This window comes from Drosophila albomicans, chromosome X (genome assembly GCF_009650485.2).
Source record: "Drosophila albomicans strain 15112-1751.03 chromosome X, ASM965048v2, whole genome shotgun sequence".
NCBI classification, from domain to species: Eukaryota; Metazoa; Arthropoda; class Insecta; order Diptera; family Drosophilidae; genus Drosophila; species Drosophila albomicans.
Window position 1 is genome coordinate 7,558,905 of NC_047627.2, and position 16,782 is coordinate 7,575,686.

Consider the following 16,782-nt stretch of genomic DNA (forward strand, 5'->3'; position numbering starts at 1 on the left):
AGCTTACTACTTGTAATCATCGTAGTTATGAAACTTTTCCTTCTCATTTTGTACTTAATATTGAATTGATTTAAAGCTATGGTCATGGATTAAACTTAATATAGTGTAAACCAGCAAATAAATCACTTTTTTATGAATACCTTACTTACAATCCAGTATGCGTTATTAATTCGACTTTTTTAACTTAAAAAATATAAAATTTGTATTCATCGTGTGTGCTTTTTAAAACAAAAAGTAATGAATTAATATTCAAAATTTTAATAAAATTGTTAACATTCGGTATTTTAGATTGTACATTTAAAATGAATAAAAAAGAAATATAAATATAATATACAAATATCGAATTAAGATAATAATCATTAGTTGTTGCACATATGAGTACAACAAATAATAGGAAAACACTTAATTTACGATGTTATTTTTTGCATGTTTAACTTAAACATTTGTTAATGAATGATTGTGCTTAATCTATGGCCATGGCAAGATTTGCAAAGCATTTCACGAACTCAGCTTAAATCGCAACTCTATTTGTAATAAGCAGCGACTAATTGAAACTCTCATGTGAACTCATTTGTTGTTTTCTTCTTTACATGCCATCCAATTCCCACGTCATATGCCGCCACTCTCCGTCATAACAAACTCCACACACACACACATACACACTACTAACAAAACACACACTATAAAAATTGTATCAAACACTCGAACACTCACACTCGCATTCACATGAATCATTTGACAATCATTTAACACTAAATAAGTAGTTGCAAAATTAGTTAAAAAACCAAAACCAAAACCAAACCAAACCAAAAATAATAACCCAACCCAGCATTCGAATGGCGATCACAGATGGGTCAACCTTTTTTTGGTAAACTAGAATTGATTTAATTGAATAATTAAATGGAACACACAATTTACTCACTTTTCAACTGATTTGCATTCTCTTCCCTTTCTTAGGATTACAAAAAACCACTCGAAGAGTGCAGCCCACCAGTGTTGAATCCTGTGAAGATCGCCACACTCTTCCATTGCTTGCCGGACATTCTGCACTCGCATAAATTGTTTCGCATCTCGTTGGCCGAATGCGTACGCAACTGGGATCGCGACGAGAAGATCGGCGATTGTTTTGTCAGCGCCTTTGGCAAACCCCAATTGCTAGAGATCTACTCCGGGTTCATTAACAACTTCTCCGCTGCCATGGAGCTGGCCAAAATGGAGGAGAAACGCAAATCGGCCTTGGCGGATTTCTTTAAAGTGAAACAGATCAGCGCCCACGATCGTTTGTCGTTCTTCGGGCTGATGGTGAAGCCGGTGCAACGTTTTCCCCAGTTCATACTCTTTCTGCAGGATCTGCTGAAGTACACGCCGCAAGGACATCACGATCGCATGTCCCTGCAGTTGGCGCTGTCGCAGCTGGAGCTGCTCGCCGAACTGTTGAATGAGAGCAAACGCGAAGCGGAACAGTATCAGGCCTTCAAGGAGATGCTTGGCCACATCAGCGGCACCTTCAACACCCGTTATCTGAACAGCGTCAGCGACAACAGCGGCAATCGAGCGCGTTATCTGCTGCGCGAGGATAATGTCACGCACATGGAATTCAATCAGGCTGGTTTCATTGTCAAGTGCAAGCAGCGGCGACTGCTGCTGCTCAACGATAAAGTGATCTGTGTCTCAGTGGCGCCTAAACAGTCGCATGACTTTGGTGCCACCGAGAAGCTGACCTTCAAGTGGATGTTTCCCGTCAACGATGTCGAGATCGTGGACAACACAACATCGGCAACGCTGTCGCGAGTGCTAACAGCAGGTGAGCAACCTCATTGAGTATACCATAATATTGTAGTACTCTAATATTATATCCTCCTTTTCAGGTCTGAATCGCGGCGGCAGTCTCAAGTCGAATGGCAGCAGCGGCAATCCCAGCGCTGGCTATGCAAATGCAACGCTCTCCGGCTATGGCCAGGCTGCTGGCATCGCTGGCGATGCGCACAGTTCGCCGGCAGCACAGCTCACGAATGGAGCGGACAATTTGTGCAACGAGATGAGCACGCTGATGTACGACTATGAGGTGATCTCGCGCATACACGATCTGGTTGGCAGCCTCAAGGGCAGCTACAAGGAGCTCAACTCAAATACGACACGCAATGTCCTGAACACCATTCAGGGCTCGATACAGCGCAAGGATGAGGAAATGGTCTGGGTCGATTCGTGTTGTCTGCAGCTCATCGGGCGCCACAAATCGGGCAAAGAGGAGACCTTCACATTCCAAACGCAAACGCCCAATGTGAAAAAGGAATGGATCACCGAGCTGCGTTTGGCCCAATTGGCACTCGATCCGAACAATTCGCCAGCGTGGGAGCGTTCACAGCACAGTCATCAGCAGTCCGCACATCATCAGCAGTCGACGTATCCGCATCATTCGCATCATCATCATCAGCAGTCCACGTATCAGCATCCGCATCATTCGCAGCATTCGCATGCGAGTGGCCAGCAACAATTGTCGCCCAGTCAACAGCCATCGACGTACGAGCAACAGCAGCTGCAGGAGGCTGTGCAGCAGAAGCAGTCGCGTAAAATGCCGCTCTTTGTCAAGGCGATGCCCGTCTATCGATCACAGCATCAAACAGAGGTAAGTGGAGCCTAAAATATATGCAATATACTTTCGACAAATGCACAGCCAACTATTAGACAAGAATCAAATGCAATTAACTGCAATGTACAGTTAAACTAAATAAGGTGCCTGTGTCCATCTTGATTTCAAATGGATTCGATGATAACAGTGACAATGGTTATGGCAATATTTGTGGCGTTTATGTGACATTATTACTCAACAGCTGTTGTGCATTAAACTGTCGTTAATAATGAATTGATTGTTTACAACAATTTTGCGTCTAAAAATTAATGAATTAATTAAAACTAACTAATATTTTGGGATCCAATTTGATGTTAAGTGCGCAATAGACCTTGATAGTCACGAATGATAGCAGTATTTTTGTTAGCTCATTAATTGGCACAATTTAACAACTATTTTGCGTTTAGCTGCCACTATTAGTAAATCAAAATTAGATCGTTTACAAGCAGTTGTGCATTTAAATGCTATTTTTTTATTGTAAACATACAATCGTATGCCTTACAAAGTGGCATTTATCCGAAATATGGAATTATATGCAAAAATATTGCAATTATCACGAATATGCCCTTATCGAAATATGCCATAATCCGAAATGTGCACTTAAATGCCATTATCTTGCCTGAAATGTGCCAAATCCGAAATTTGCTCTTAAATGCAATGAGGTCAAATGCAATTATCACGACTGTGCCACTTTCGAAATATGCAACAATCCGAATTGTGCCATTAAATGCAATGTTACACACAATTTATCGCAATAATCTTGGCTTTGCAACTATCGACATTAAAGTGTAATCAGAAATTAACCAAAATTCCGCAAATGCTAATGGTAAAACTCCCTTTTGCAGGTTCGCTGTGGCTGCTATTACAGCATCGCCAATGACACCAAGCAGAGCGGGAACGCGCGACGTCGCCACAAGCAGCTCAACTACCTGTGGATGTGCAGCAGCGACGGCACCTCGTCGCACATCACCGTGCTCGCCCAGCATCCCCAGCAGGCGGGCAACTTACGGGAAGCGGGCGCCTTCGATTTGGTGGAGACCCAAGTGTCAGCGCTAGAGTTTGTCAAGGGTTTGGATCAGTGTCGCACACGCGAAGAGCACAGCAGTCTGCTCGGTGATTTGGTCTGGCTGGGCACCGATAGTCGCAAACTCCTCGTCTACTCTGCCCGCAATCCCGAGCAGGAGGAGCAACTGGGCAGCTGGTCGGTGCCGGGCGCAGTGCAGCGCATACTCTATCACTTTGATGCCGTCTATGTGGCACTCTCGAATGCCATGGTGTTGATCTATCGCCGTGCCCACGACGGTGTCTGGCAGCTGCGCGATCCGCAGCAGGTGGCGCTGGGCGACACCGGATTGCCGGTGCCCAGTCTGTTGCCCATCAACATGAACATCTATGCGTCGTGCGGCAATCGAGTCTATGTGCTGAACGCCCTCAATGGGGAATTGCAGCGCAGCTTCGAGGTGCAACACGGCGCCAGTCAACAGGTCAATTTGATGGCACACTCGGGCATCGGACTGTGGATATCGCTGAAGAACTCGACGATGTTGTGTCTGTATCACACCGAAACGTTTAAGCATCTGCAGGACATCAACATTGCGTCGAGTGTGCTGCGACACGATGCGAAGAAGGAGCAGCCGCTGAACAACAGCTCGATCTATGTGACGGCCCTGATGGCCTGCAAGGGACTGCTGTGGGTCGGCACAAATGTGGGCATTGCGGTGACCATTCCACTGCCCCGGCTCGAGGGTGTGCCCATCATCAGTGGCGGCATCAATATGTCGTGTCATGCGCACTTTGGTCCCATCACCTTCCTTTTGCCGTTGATCCCCAAGGTGTATCCCTCCTACAAGCCAACAACAGCGAACACAGGCAGCAGCAGCAACAGTAGCACGACCAACAACAACGCCACTACAACTACAACAACTACGACTGTGGTGGCTGTGCCCAGCATGGGTGATGATCTGCAGCTGCCCGCCATCGATGCGGATCCCAAGAAGCTGTCCGAATCGGATCTCGACGAGAGCAACGTCATCTTGCGTCGCGATCTCCGCAAAGAGGAATCCCTCTCGACCCCTGGCAGTGTGTCCACAACGCCTGTGGATGTGGCACTAATTGCCTCGCTGCCACACTCAGCCACATGTTCGCCACGCAGCTCCAAGCTGGACAAACAGCATTCGCTCGATCAAAGTTTCACGGCAAAGATACGCGCATCGTTGGCCAACTCGCCAGCGTTTCATCGCAAGCGTCTGGGCGCAGCAGCTGGTGCTGGTGGAGGCAACGATGCCGGTTGTCGCATGTCAAAGACCCTGCCACGTGGCCTGGGTGCAGCAGCCGCTGGCGGCGCCACCGGATTGCATGCGACGGCGAGCAGCTTGTCGCAGCATGGCGAGCACGGCTATTGCGATGTCTATGGCCTGTATGGCAAGCTGATCTTTGTGAAGGAGGACTACGATGCCGAGGAGGGCACCCAGGGCAATCTCATGGACATGATGTACGAGGGCATGCGTCGTTCCGATCCCGAATTGGCCGCCATCCCTGGCAAAGTGTGCACCCTCGATCGTCGGCTGCGCATGAAGGCGTCGCGTCCGCGTTCCCTCGACCTGTCCAACTGGTCGGTGGACTCGAAGTCATCCAGTCTGTACACCTCGTCTGGCAGTGAAGAGAGCGTGGGCATTCGACTGTTTGGCGGACGCTCGGTGTCACGCAACAGCAGCAGTGCCAGCCACAAGACATCGGGCACTGGCAGCGATCTGGGCAATATTTCCGAGAACGGACTCATGACCACCGCCGACATCCATCAGCAGCAACAGCAACAGCAACAACACCAGCAGCAGCAACAACACAGCACACCCAAGTCGGAGGATGGCTTCAAGCTGCTGCAGTCGGAGAAGCAAGCGGCCCCGGCAGCTGTGGCAACGTTGAAGCGCAAACAGAAACAGAACTCGAAGCAGCAGCAGCAACAAAGCGCCGACGGACCGCGCACAGTGATCACTCTGATGGGCGGACGTGGCTATTGGCGCCATGTGTGGTACAACAGCAACGCCAGTTCGCCGGGTCACAAGGGCGGATCAGGTGCGGGCGGAGGCGGCAGTGGCGGAAGTGCGGCCACAGCGGGCAGCGGTGGCGCCTCGGGCAGCTGTTCGCCGTTGACGGCCAACTCGAACGATGCGCACATTGTGGTGTGGGAGAAGAAATTATAATCGCAGGAGTTGGTGTGCTGTTGCACCCTACAGCAGCATCCACATCAGCATCATCCGCCGCTCACGGATCTCTGGCGACGCGTCGGAGGAGGCGGGGACCAGCAGCGACGTGGACGCGTGCGTTTTCGTGGCACGTTCACGCAGCGGGAACGCGATCGTAGCGCAGGATTGAGTGGAGCAGGAGGAGGAGGAGGAGGTGCTGGAAGCGGTGGCGGAGGCGGTGGCATGTTGAGTGCCAGCTTAAAGCGGCTGACGAAGCTGAAGCGAGGCGGCAGCCTCAAGGAGTTCTAGAAGTGGCCAAATGTAAATAAATCTCTTTCTCAACGTGTCTAGATAATTAGGCTAACCATACGATATAGTACATCTATACATCTATACGTCTACATCTATATGCACTACTCTTCTTCTTCATCTTTTGATAAATCGAATATATACACACACACAAACACACATATATACCATATATATATATATATACTTGTATGTATACCTGTAGCCGATCTTTGAACGAACAAAGAACTGCGCCTTATTTAAACATTATCTTTTTTTTTTGTCGCTTAAAAAACCCTAGATTTAAGAAGTGTTTTTTTTTTCTATCAATAAAATAACTACATAATAATAATTATAATCAGTAATACTACATATACATCTATATATAAATATGAAAATATCCAAATATGCATCTTCTTCGAGTAGAACAGAGAGAGAGAGAGAAAACGATGGAGAAAGATCGAAAGAGAGAGAGAGAGAGCGAACGAAAGCGAAAGTGGCAAAGCCCAGCTACAAAATGATGTTGTATGTACGAGTACAATAAGTATTAGTTTAATAACATATTATTACATTACATTATTACTATATATGTATGTATGTATATGTATATGTGTGTATGTACATCATATATATGTATATGGTAAAACATACGTGTATGGATTTGGCACAGTTTTAGCGTTTAGGCATCATCTTTTTGCTGCACTTGATTTTCGTTGTTTTCTTGCGATTTTTCATAAAGAGGGAAAAGCTCACACTTTTCCCCTTAATACTTAAATGTTCGATGTGTACTATATATATGTATATGAATAATACGCTAATGCTATCCATACTACTTCGTATGTCTGTCTGTGTGTTCTCTCTTCATTATATCGATGCACAACAAACAAACATCATCAGAAATTTATTAAATTAATGTCTAAAAACATAGATATGCACACACATACACACACGTACACACACACACACACACACACACACACACACACAGAGCGTTACATACACTTACACATATAGCAAATTATTTACAAAATAATTAACCAAGTTTTTTGATACGTTTGATAGAAGAGCATAATGAAATTATGTCATTTTTTTCGCATACGTGTGCATTTTATACACACGATACATACTTTTGCATAATTAAAGCATACACGCATACATAAATATTTATCTATATGTCTATACACACACCTACACACACTCACAAGCATACACACTTTAACAGAGCTCATTCAATGCAATTGTTGCATAGACAAACAACAAACAAACACGCAAATTACATTTTCTGTGGATCAAGAAAACATTGTATGTATTACAAAAAATATAAAAGAAAAACTCAATAAAAATAATATTTAAAAATAAACCAACTGCTTTCTAATGTACATCGAATATTTGTTGAATCATTTTGAAGAGTTCTTCAATTGTAAGTATTATCGAAAATAGGTTTATTTATTTATATTTAAGGAAATTTAATAATATTCATTCGTATTCATTCCTTTAAATTTTTCTTGTAAAATTTGCAATCAAATGATGTAATTTTTATATTTTCTCGAAATTTCTGAAATAGTTTTTTTCTTTTCTAGAAAATAGTCTTCTACAAATATACGAAATTTGTTAATCTCTTAAATCCCTAAGCTTCTTTGATTCTCTTGTAATTTTCAACAACTCTGTTCACCTGTCATTCAAAATTTATTGTAAATTTTAATATTGTTAAGTCAACAATCAATAGATACTACACATAGTTAAGACACATGCTCCATCTAGAAGTAAATAGCATAAATTCTCAGTGAATTGGACCAGCCCATCAACGAAATTCCAAATTGTATTGTATAGCTCAGAGAGTTGTAATGATGAAAGCTCGCCTGCAGAAGTCAAAGAAGAGTAGTAACATAAGCCATCCAAGCAACTGTTGCATCGATATCAACAGAGATGCGTCTATCAACAGCAGCAGCGCCAGCAGCAAATCGAAGCTGCCGTTACAGATATTTGGATTGGTCTCAAAGGATCGTCCGTGGCCGCGCAAGGAGCGCAATTGTGTATTCTATAGCACGGACTGCGACAAGACGGCGTTGATCAACAACTTCCAGAAACGTGGCTGGCAAAAGGTGCCTGCATTCGATGGTGAATGGAATCTGTATTGGGCCTGCTCACAGAATTGTCGCTACATCTTTGGCGTCGATCATCCATATCGCATGCGTTCGGATCAGTGAGTAATTTGTTGTCTGACAACTGATTTGTGTTGCGAGGATAAACTGATTGATTGAATCATCATAACTTTTCTCCATCACAGAATGATCAATCATTTTCCAAATTCAATGGAGCTATCGCGTAAGGATCTGTTGGTGAAGAACATAAAGCGCTATCGCAAGGATCTGGAGCGCAAAGGCGATGCATTGGCCGAAACGATGCCCATGCACACGAAATTGGGAGTTGGCGGCACTCGGTATATGCATTTGGATATAATACCCATGACATTTGTGCTGCCCTCCGATTACAATTTGTTTGTGGAGCAATTCCACAAGAATCCGGCAAGCACATGGATCGTCAAGCCATCGGATAAGTCACAAGGCATTGGCATCTATTTGATCAACAAACTGTCGAAGCTTAAGAGATTTGCATACGAGGCTCGCACCTTTTATCCACACTTCCATCGCGATACCTGTGTCATCTCCAAGTATATCGATAATCCCCTGCTCATTGGTGGCAAGAAATTCGATCTACGACTTTATGTTCTCGTCACTACATTCAATCCGATCAAGGCGTATCTGTACAACGAGGGATTCTGTCGCTTCTGTACCCAGAGATACGATCAAACCGAAATCGATAATGTGTTCATGCATCTCACCAATGTGAGCATACAGAAGAATAACGTAAGTAATCGAGCTTCGATCTTATCGATCTTATTGTATATTGCGGCCTTGTAGAAAGAATATAATACCATACACGGTGGCAAGTGGTCGATGCAGAATCTCTGTCTCTATTTGGACAGCATACGAGGCGAAGGAGTTTGGGAGAAACTTTATCGTCGCATCAAGGAGACGATACGTCACTCCTTGGATGCTGTGGCTCCTGTGATGGCCAATGATCGGCATTGCTTTGAGGTCTATGGCTATGACATTATTATCGACAACAATTTGAAGCCTTGGCTCATCGAGATCAACACTTCGCCATCGATACAATCGACGACAAAAAACGATTGCACACTGAAAACGCGACTCATTGACAATGTCCTCGATGTCGTTATACCGCCCAGTGGAATGCCAGAGTAAGAAAGAGATACTTATGTGACACATTATCGCAATAGTTTATGAAATATCTATTCAAAATGAATATTATGATTTTCCTTCAACTAATAACCCTTCCTACTTTTCCTTAACAACAGCGAACGCTGGTCCAAAACACCCAGCAAGGAGTCCTTGAAGAATTTCACTCTTCTGACACCTGTTGTGCTGCCCAAGCCACGAGCCAAAATGCCGACAACAGTTGACACTTTACCAACAACGAAGAAGTCAATGTGCCATCAAAGGAAGGCCAAGAGTCTGATGAAGTGTTTAGTGGGCGCCTCAATGCCAACGCCGATGTTAACAAAGAAGATGGCCAAGAAATCAAAAACGTTAGCAAAACGCTGTACTACAAATGTCTCGTTATCGAAACGCATGTCGAAATAAAACAGAACTTAACAGATTAATTAATTAATATCATTTATTGCAATATACAAATATTGCCAACAATTTCAAAAGTCATATGTTAAACGACGCACAATAGTCAGGACTATTATCCTGTCAAAGTTTATCCCAATCGTCTTTACGATTCTCTAGCTATTCTTTACCCCGCGGACTGAAAAATTACAAATGTTGCATCCATAGATAATCCCATATTTTTTTGATACCAATCGATAGAGTTGGTCCTTGCGATCCTAGCAATACAAGTCCGTTGATAATCCGGCAGGATACGGACGAGATATAGCTTGTTTTCGAAAAACGTCTCTTATCACACCCTCAAAGTATGCTATAAAAATGAATTTTTCAACAATGTTACAAAAAAATGTTCTTGAAAAGTTTTCAAGGGGTTGGTATAGGAAAATAGCTAAAATTTTCAAAATTCCGCTGTATCTTGGTCATTTGAAGGACGATCGGAATGTCCTTTGGTACAAGGATACATCTAATAAAAAGAAACCGATTGGCATTTTCAAAAGGACGAACATCTTGCCAGGACTCGAGATAAAATGAATATTTTTTATTCAGAAAATAAGCTATAACTTTTAAAGGTCCTTGCGTATCCTGGAAAGTGATATGTCAAACGGTGTGTATTAATAAGGCCTATCGACTGACCAAAGGACATTCCAATCGTATTAGTGGTTCTCGAGTTATCCTGGAATTCGCAATTTCGGCACATTTTCTTTGACTCCCGGCACTGAAAAATTACAAGTGTTGGATCCTTAGATGACCCCATATTTTGTTGATGCCGATTGATAAGGAAGGTCCTTGCGATCCTAGCAATACAACTCCGTTGACAATCCGGCAGGATATGGCCGAGATATAGCTTGTTTTCGAAAAACGTCTCTAATCGCACCCTCAAAGTATGCTATAAAAAATTAATTATTTAGCGTCAATTTCAAATTTGAAAGTAACCGCTGTTTTTTCGCGATATCTCAGCCAAATCTTGAAGGATTTTACCAGGACTTACCTTTTTGTAATCAGGATTACTAGTCCTATCGATTGGCATTTAAGAATTTTAAGGATGTTACAAAAAAATGTTCTTGAAAAGTTTTCAGGGGGTTGGCATAGGAAAATGGATAAAATTTTCAAAATTCCGCTGTATCTTGGTCATTTGAAGGACGATCGGGATGTCCTTTGGTACAAGGATACATCTAATAAAAAGAAACCGATTGGCATTTTCAAAAGGACGAACATCTTGCCAGGACTCGAGATAAAATGAATATTTTTTATTCAGAAAATAAGCTATAACTTTTAAAGGTCCTTGCGTATCCTGGAAAGTGATATGTCAAACGGTGTGTATTAATAAGGCCTATCGACTGACCAAAGGACATTCCAATAGTATTAGTGGTTCTCGAGTTATCCTGGAATTCGCAATTTCGGCACATTTTCTTTGACTCCCGGCACTGAAAAATTACAAGTGTTGGATCCTTAGATGACCCCATATTTTGTTGATGCCGATTGATAAGGAAGGTCCTTGCGATCCTAGCAATACAACTCCGTTGACAATCCGGCAGGATATGGCCGAGATATAGCTTGTTTTCGAAAAACGTCTCTAATCGCACCCTCAAAGTATGCTATAAAAAATTAATTATTTAGCGTCAATTTCAAATTTGAAAGTAACCGCTGTTTTTTCGCGATATCTCAGCCAAATCTTGAAGGATTTTACCAGGACTTACCTTTTTGTAATCAGGATTACTAGTCCTATCGATTGGCATTTAAGGATTTTCAGGATGTTACAAAAAAATTTTCTTGAAAAGTTTTCAAGGGGTTGGCATAGGAAAATGGCTAAAAATTTAAAAATTCCGCTGTATCTTGGTCATTTGAAGGATGTCGGGATGCGATCCTAGCAATACAAGTCCGTTGATAATCCGGCAGGATATGGCCGATAAATACACAATCTTCCATATTCCACGATTAGTTTCACGACTGCACTCTTAAGTATGCTACATTATTGTTATCTTCCGAAACTCAACATTTTAAATGGTAGCCCTAAAAGTATGCAATACATTTCTTTGCTACTAAAAGCTCGGCATGTCACATAAAAGTATGCAAAATATATGTTGCTTACAAAATTGATTTATTAGTGACCCTAAAAGTCTGCAACTTAATATTTAGCCTTTAAAATTCCCTTTATTAAGTTAGTGGTAAAAGTATGCTACATTAAAATTTAACGCGTAGTGATTTTTTTGGATTTCTGCTTGCTGCTGACTTTTGTTCGCCTAGTATTTTGCCCACTTAATTGGTAATTTTAGCAATTCGCACCAGCTCAAACCGACCAACCACACAAAAACCAACAACTGCTGAACTACGTGATCTACAACATGAACGATTAAAGTCAACTGCTTAAGCATAATTAATTGAAATGCTACATTTTTGTTTGCAGCTTACAAACACAAGTGCATACTTTTAGGGTCAAGTAAATAAGATAAGAAACATTTGTTGCTTAATCTATTATTAAAATTCAAATGCACTTCCTCGCTCTCTGTCTTGAAACAAGAAATATAGGCATACTCTTATTATCGGCAAAGAAATAAGCTTCGGCAAATAATTATTAGAATCTGCACGCTCTATTCAACTGTATAGGAAATTTAAAAATGACAATGAATTATGATTGTAACTGAACTGTAACTAAAATTAACTCAATTAAATGTATTAATCTATTTATGTAAATAAAAAAGTAAATTTAAAAAATTTACATGCCCCGGGTGAGGCTCGAACTCACGACCTTAAGATTATGAGACTTACGCGCTGCCTACTGCGCCACCGAGGCCCTGCGAATGCGGCCAGCAAAATAAAGGATAAAAGCTTACTTTGTTTAAATAGAATTAAGCGACAAGAAAAGCACTTCCTTTATATTTATCATTGCAGATTCAAACATTTGAATTATTATTTGTAGCAATTTATCATTTGTACTATCTGTATTTATTTATTACATTAAAATATATACATAGTTCAAGGTATTTATAGTATTTATAGCAATTTATTATTTGTACTATCTGTATTTCCATTTGTAGGATATTTATTGCATTAAAATATATACAAGTTCAAGGCTAATGGGTATATACACTATTTATTTATTTAAACATAAAGAGTACAACTCCAGCACATTATTATATTATTAATATATTATACAGTATATACAATCTTGTGAATTACTTTCATAACGCTGCAGTCAGTATACAAATTAGATTAACAATTGCAAGTAGGCATACATATGTTCCCTCTCTCTCTCTTTCCTCTCACTTCTATTTCCTCTCCTTGCAATAAGAAAACTGTTCTTGCTTAGCTGATAACCCAATGGCATTGAACAGCATTGAATTTGCAAGTGTTACATTATAGAACTAGTCTAATAAAATCAAACAAAGGAAATGCGATGATGTGATGTGTCAAAATTGAAAACATGTAAGCATCATTATCAAGTTTCATTGATTTATTAAATTGATTAACTCACATTGTTCGCTCATGATAGCTTTGATTATAAATTTCTCGTGATATTCACGTGCACTTCGATTGAGTCACGAGCTCCTCCATCCCGAGACAATCATGGGGTCTAAACTCGACGTATTGATGATCAGCAAACCAATTGAGGAATCACTTGACCACCAGGCCCCCTAAAGTTATTGCGATGAGTACAAAACTTGCAATACCCTGTGTGTGCTATAAATCTGCAAAATATAAATTCGAGTTTGTACCACATACTTACAATTTTGAGATTCACGTTTAATGATGTTAAAATGTGCAGCTCAAAATTTGCATAAACAATTTGTATGTTTGCTCACACGGTCAAATCATATTACGGTTAATTACTGAGTATGTTGAGAGCGTGTGCGCTGGACAGATGAAAATCCGGGAATGTCGTCGCTGCGTTCTTCTTCTTCTTCTCCTTTTGGGCGAAACGACGTCATCACTCAATCAATTAGTTGGCCAGTTAGTCAATCACTCTGTCAAACAGTTAGTTAATTTCCTTTTTAGCCCACTGCCAAACGTTGCAGTCATAGGGGCAAACTGTGAGGACTTCAACGCCAGCTGAGTCTATAGACAAAAAATGAACAAATCGTTACTTACACACACATATGTGGGTGTATAGATCAAGGCAATTTAATAGACTTACTTTTACTTATTGCTTTAAGTGATTATTAAACGAATTCAATTGGAATTCGGATTTGGATGATTCTACTCTCACTATTTGCGTTTCATATGCTTTCTAGAAATTTCTTTGCATTATTTACGTATTCATTTTGGAGCGGTACATTAATCAGGAACATGGGGACGTTGGATACAATACAACCAACATCGCCACATTCTCGATAAATGTGAACTTCTTTCAAATATATTTTCGTGTTGATTTTAGATTTTTTGCACTGTTATTAAATATATATTAAATCTACAACTTTTGATATTGTACTGCAAAAAAAAACAAAACACTTTTTTGTTGATACAATTTAAGAAATTATATTACAAATTGTAGACAGAATCGCTACATTAATCAGGAGTATAAGGACTTTGGATATAATACTACAAAAATCCCGATACATCTGACAAATGTAAACTTCTTCCAACTGATTTACAGCTAAAATACTTTAAACTATTGCTTACATCTCTTTATAAAACTGACTTAATGACAACCAACAATAATTACTTAAAAACTGAATGTTCTGCTACCCTGGAAAACAAATAAAAAACATAAAATGTGAACTTATAGTATATACCGCACATGATATATTGTTATCACTAATTACAATAGTATGAGTAATATATGGCAGTAAATTCGAGCTATGCCATCCATTAGATGCTCTTAATCTGGAATTATGAGTGCAGTATATTTTAACTACTACAACTACTCTTAAGCTAGAATTGTGTGTGCAGTATATTTTAAGTACCAACTGCAAGAGTTAACTACATCGACTACCCTTAAGCTAGAATTGTGTGTGCAGTATATTTTAAATACCAACTGCAGTAGTTAACAACAACTTATTACATAGACGTCTTCCGTCTTAATTGAAAGGGTATTAAGCGGGCGTGGCATGTGACGACAAAAGGCGGTTCTGGCACTAACCACCCTCAAGTTGGGGACGACTCTCTACAAGATTGTCTCTGTATTTGTATGTGTGTGTGTGTGTGTGTTAGTGCACAACACCCACATGCTCGCATAGGCACGGACATACGCGCATACAAATGAGAACGTGCTGTGTTTATGTGAGTGCGTGAGAGCGTGTTTGTGTGTGTGTGTGTGTGTGTGTGTGAGAACATATGCCGTCACTGACCGAGCGAGCAACAAGTAAAAGTGACACATCAGGAAGGAAGTGGAGCACATGGAAACAATCGAACAGCGGGGCAACATGCAAATCCTAAAGGCTTCTTCTTCTTCTTACCAAATGGTTGACTAGCTGTTCTCATTATCGATTGCTTACCGTTCCGTTGTTGGCATGGGCTGGGCTGGGCAGCTCCGAGTGGCAGCATTAGGCGCCAGGGCGGCTTTGTAATGTTGCGGGACGAATGGGAAGCCAGCACACACAGACACACACACACACAGAGCACATAGTAGGCACACTTATGTATGTATGCCAGGCAATGTGCGTGTGTTTCAACCCAAAAAAGACAAGAAAATAAAAATAAATAAATAAATAAAGTGAGCCAAACGGGCGAGCCGACGAGTGAGTTTTTCATTCATTTTCATTTTCAATGTTCATTTCCATTTCAGTCTCTCAATGTCGCCGCGTCTCCACCACAGTCTCCCCACACTCCGCAGTCGGTCCCCAGTCCCGTCATTCTTTTGGCTGAACGATGATTTGTTGAAATTTCGCTGCATTTCGCAATTATAAAACTATGCATGGACAATTAACTTGTAGCAAATGATATGGTAATACGGTTACAGCCAAAGATATTTTATGATTTGTTTGATTTCTTATTGTAAATACACCTGTCAACAGTCAAATATGTAATACGTAATATGAAGAAATCATTATTATTGTACTTATATGAATTGTATAAATCTTTACTTAGTTTGACAATTATAAAAAATAGCTAATATCTTAAACAAAGACATAGATATTGTGAAAGTCCTTTACGTCTAGTTAACATGCAAACGCATTTGTCACAGATCTGGCAACGCTAAACATTTTCCTTACGCGCAGATCTGCAAAAACAAAAACAAAAAACAACGCAACAAGTAACAAGTGCAAGTGCTCCCTGAGTGTGTGTGTGTGCGTGTGTGTGTATTTGTATGCGTGCCAGCAAGAGAGCTGACAGAAAGAGAGTGAGAGAGAGAGAGAGGGCAGTGACAGAGCGCGCGTTTGCGCAACTGAATCAATGGGCAAATGAAGTGAAAACAATTGCGTTGAAATCCAAAAGCAAAACCAGAAGTAGTGAACAATGCACAACATTGCAGCAAGAGGCTCCCGAACAGTCAACGTTATTCCAGCCATGGCCAAAACAAAGAACAAACATACACATGTGCATTCACATATTCGCTGCTATATGTGGGTGTGGGTGTGTGTGTCTGTGTGCGAGCCTAAACAAAGAAACAAACGAAGAGGAGCAGTAAAGTTCGCGACGCGTAATTAGCTAGACGGCGAAAAGCCAACGGAGGAGTGTTATTGTTCTTGCAGTCGTTGTTGCTGTGTTGCGGTTACTGGGGGTTGCGTTTCTGGCAAAAGTGCAGCCAGCCCCAAATTGACTTTAGTGACTGACCGTAAGAACAGCCACATTAGAGGCACTCTCTCTCCCTCTCTCTCTCTCTATTTCTGTGTTAGCAATAGAACGAATGATCTTGACACACACATTCAGAGCTAAGGCAGGCAGCGACTTTACACACACACACACATACACTCACAAACCATACATCAATGCACTCCTAAGCACACAGGTTCTCTCCACTCTCCATGCTCTCTCGCGCTCACCTCCGCCGCGGCTCTCTTCGAACAGGCAGGCAGGCAGGCAGGCCAGACTAGCAGACCAAGCAAGCAAG

General features: G+C 41.4%; 2 protein-coding genes and 1 non-coding gene across 4 annotated transcripts in view; 2 read left to right on the top strand and 1 right to left on the bottom strand.

Moving 5' to 3' along the window:
• The window catches only part of LOC117578104 (uncharacterized), a 156,242-nt gene extending 148,878 nt beyond the window's left edge, over positions 1-7,364 (top strand). For both annotated transcript variants that reach the window (XM_034263281.2, XM_034263282.2), the window contains 3 exons: positions 958-1,804; positions 1,869-2,626; positions 3,475-7,364. In XM_034263281.2, the coding sequence (XP_034119172.1) occupies positions 958-1,804; positions 1,869-2,626; positions 3,475-5,829 (3,960 nt within the window). In that variant the 3' untranslated portion in view covers positions 5,830-7,364. The remainder of the gene's footprint in view (positions 1-957; positions 1,805-1,868; positions 2,627-3,474) is intronic.
• Positions 7,365-7,777: 413 nt separating this feature from the next.
• On the top strand, positions 7,778-9,784 carry LOC117577929 (polyglutamylase complex subunit TTLL1). The gene is made up of 4 exons (XM_034262932.2): positions 7,778-8,302; positions 8,387-8,966; positions 9,021-9,361; positions 9,479-9,784. The coding sequence occupies exons 1-4, from the start codon at positions 7,944-7,946 to the stop codon at positions 9,762-9,764; spliced, it is 1,566 nt and encodes a 521-aa protein (XP_034118823.1). The 5' UTR covers positions 7,778-7,943; the 3' UTR covers positions 9,765-9,784.
• A 2,728-nt stretch (positions 9,785-12,512) lies between these two features.
• Trnam-cau (transfer RNA methionine (anticodon CAU)) lies at positions 12,513-12,585 on the bottom strand. The gene has a single exon. It is a non-coding gene; the product is annotated as a tRNA-Met (tRNA).
• Positions 12,586-16,782: the final 4,197 nt, after the last annotated feature.

Excerpts from the sequence above, each read along its gene's own strand:
- LOC117577929 (XM_034262932.2), top strand. The coding sequence starts at position 7,944 with ATGATGAAAGCTCGCCTGCAGAAGTCAAAGAAGAGTAGTAACATAAGC. Across the intron at positions 8,303-8,386 it reads TATCGCATGCGTTCGGATCA|AATGATCAATCATTTTCCAA; the intron begins GTGAGTAATTTG and ends TCTCCATCACAG. Across the intron at positions 8,967-9,020 it reads TGAGCATACAGAAGAATAAC|AAAGAATATAATACCATACA; the intron begins GTAAGTAATCGA and ends GCGGCCTTGTAG.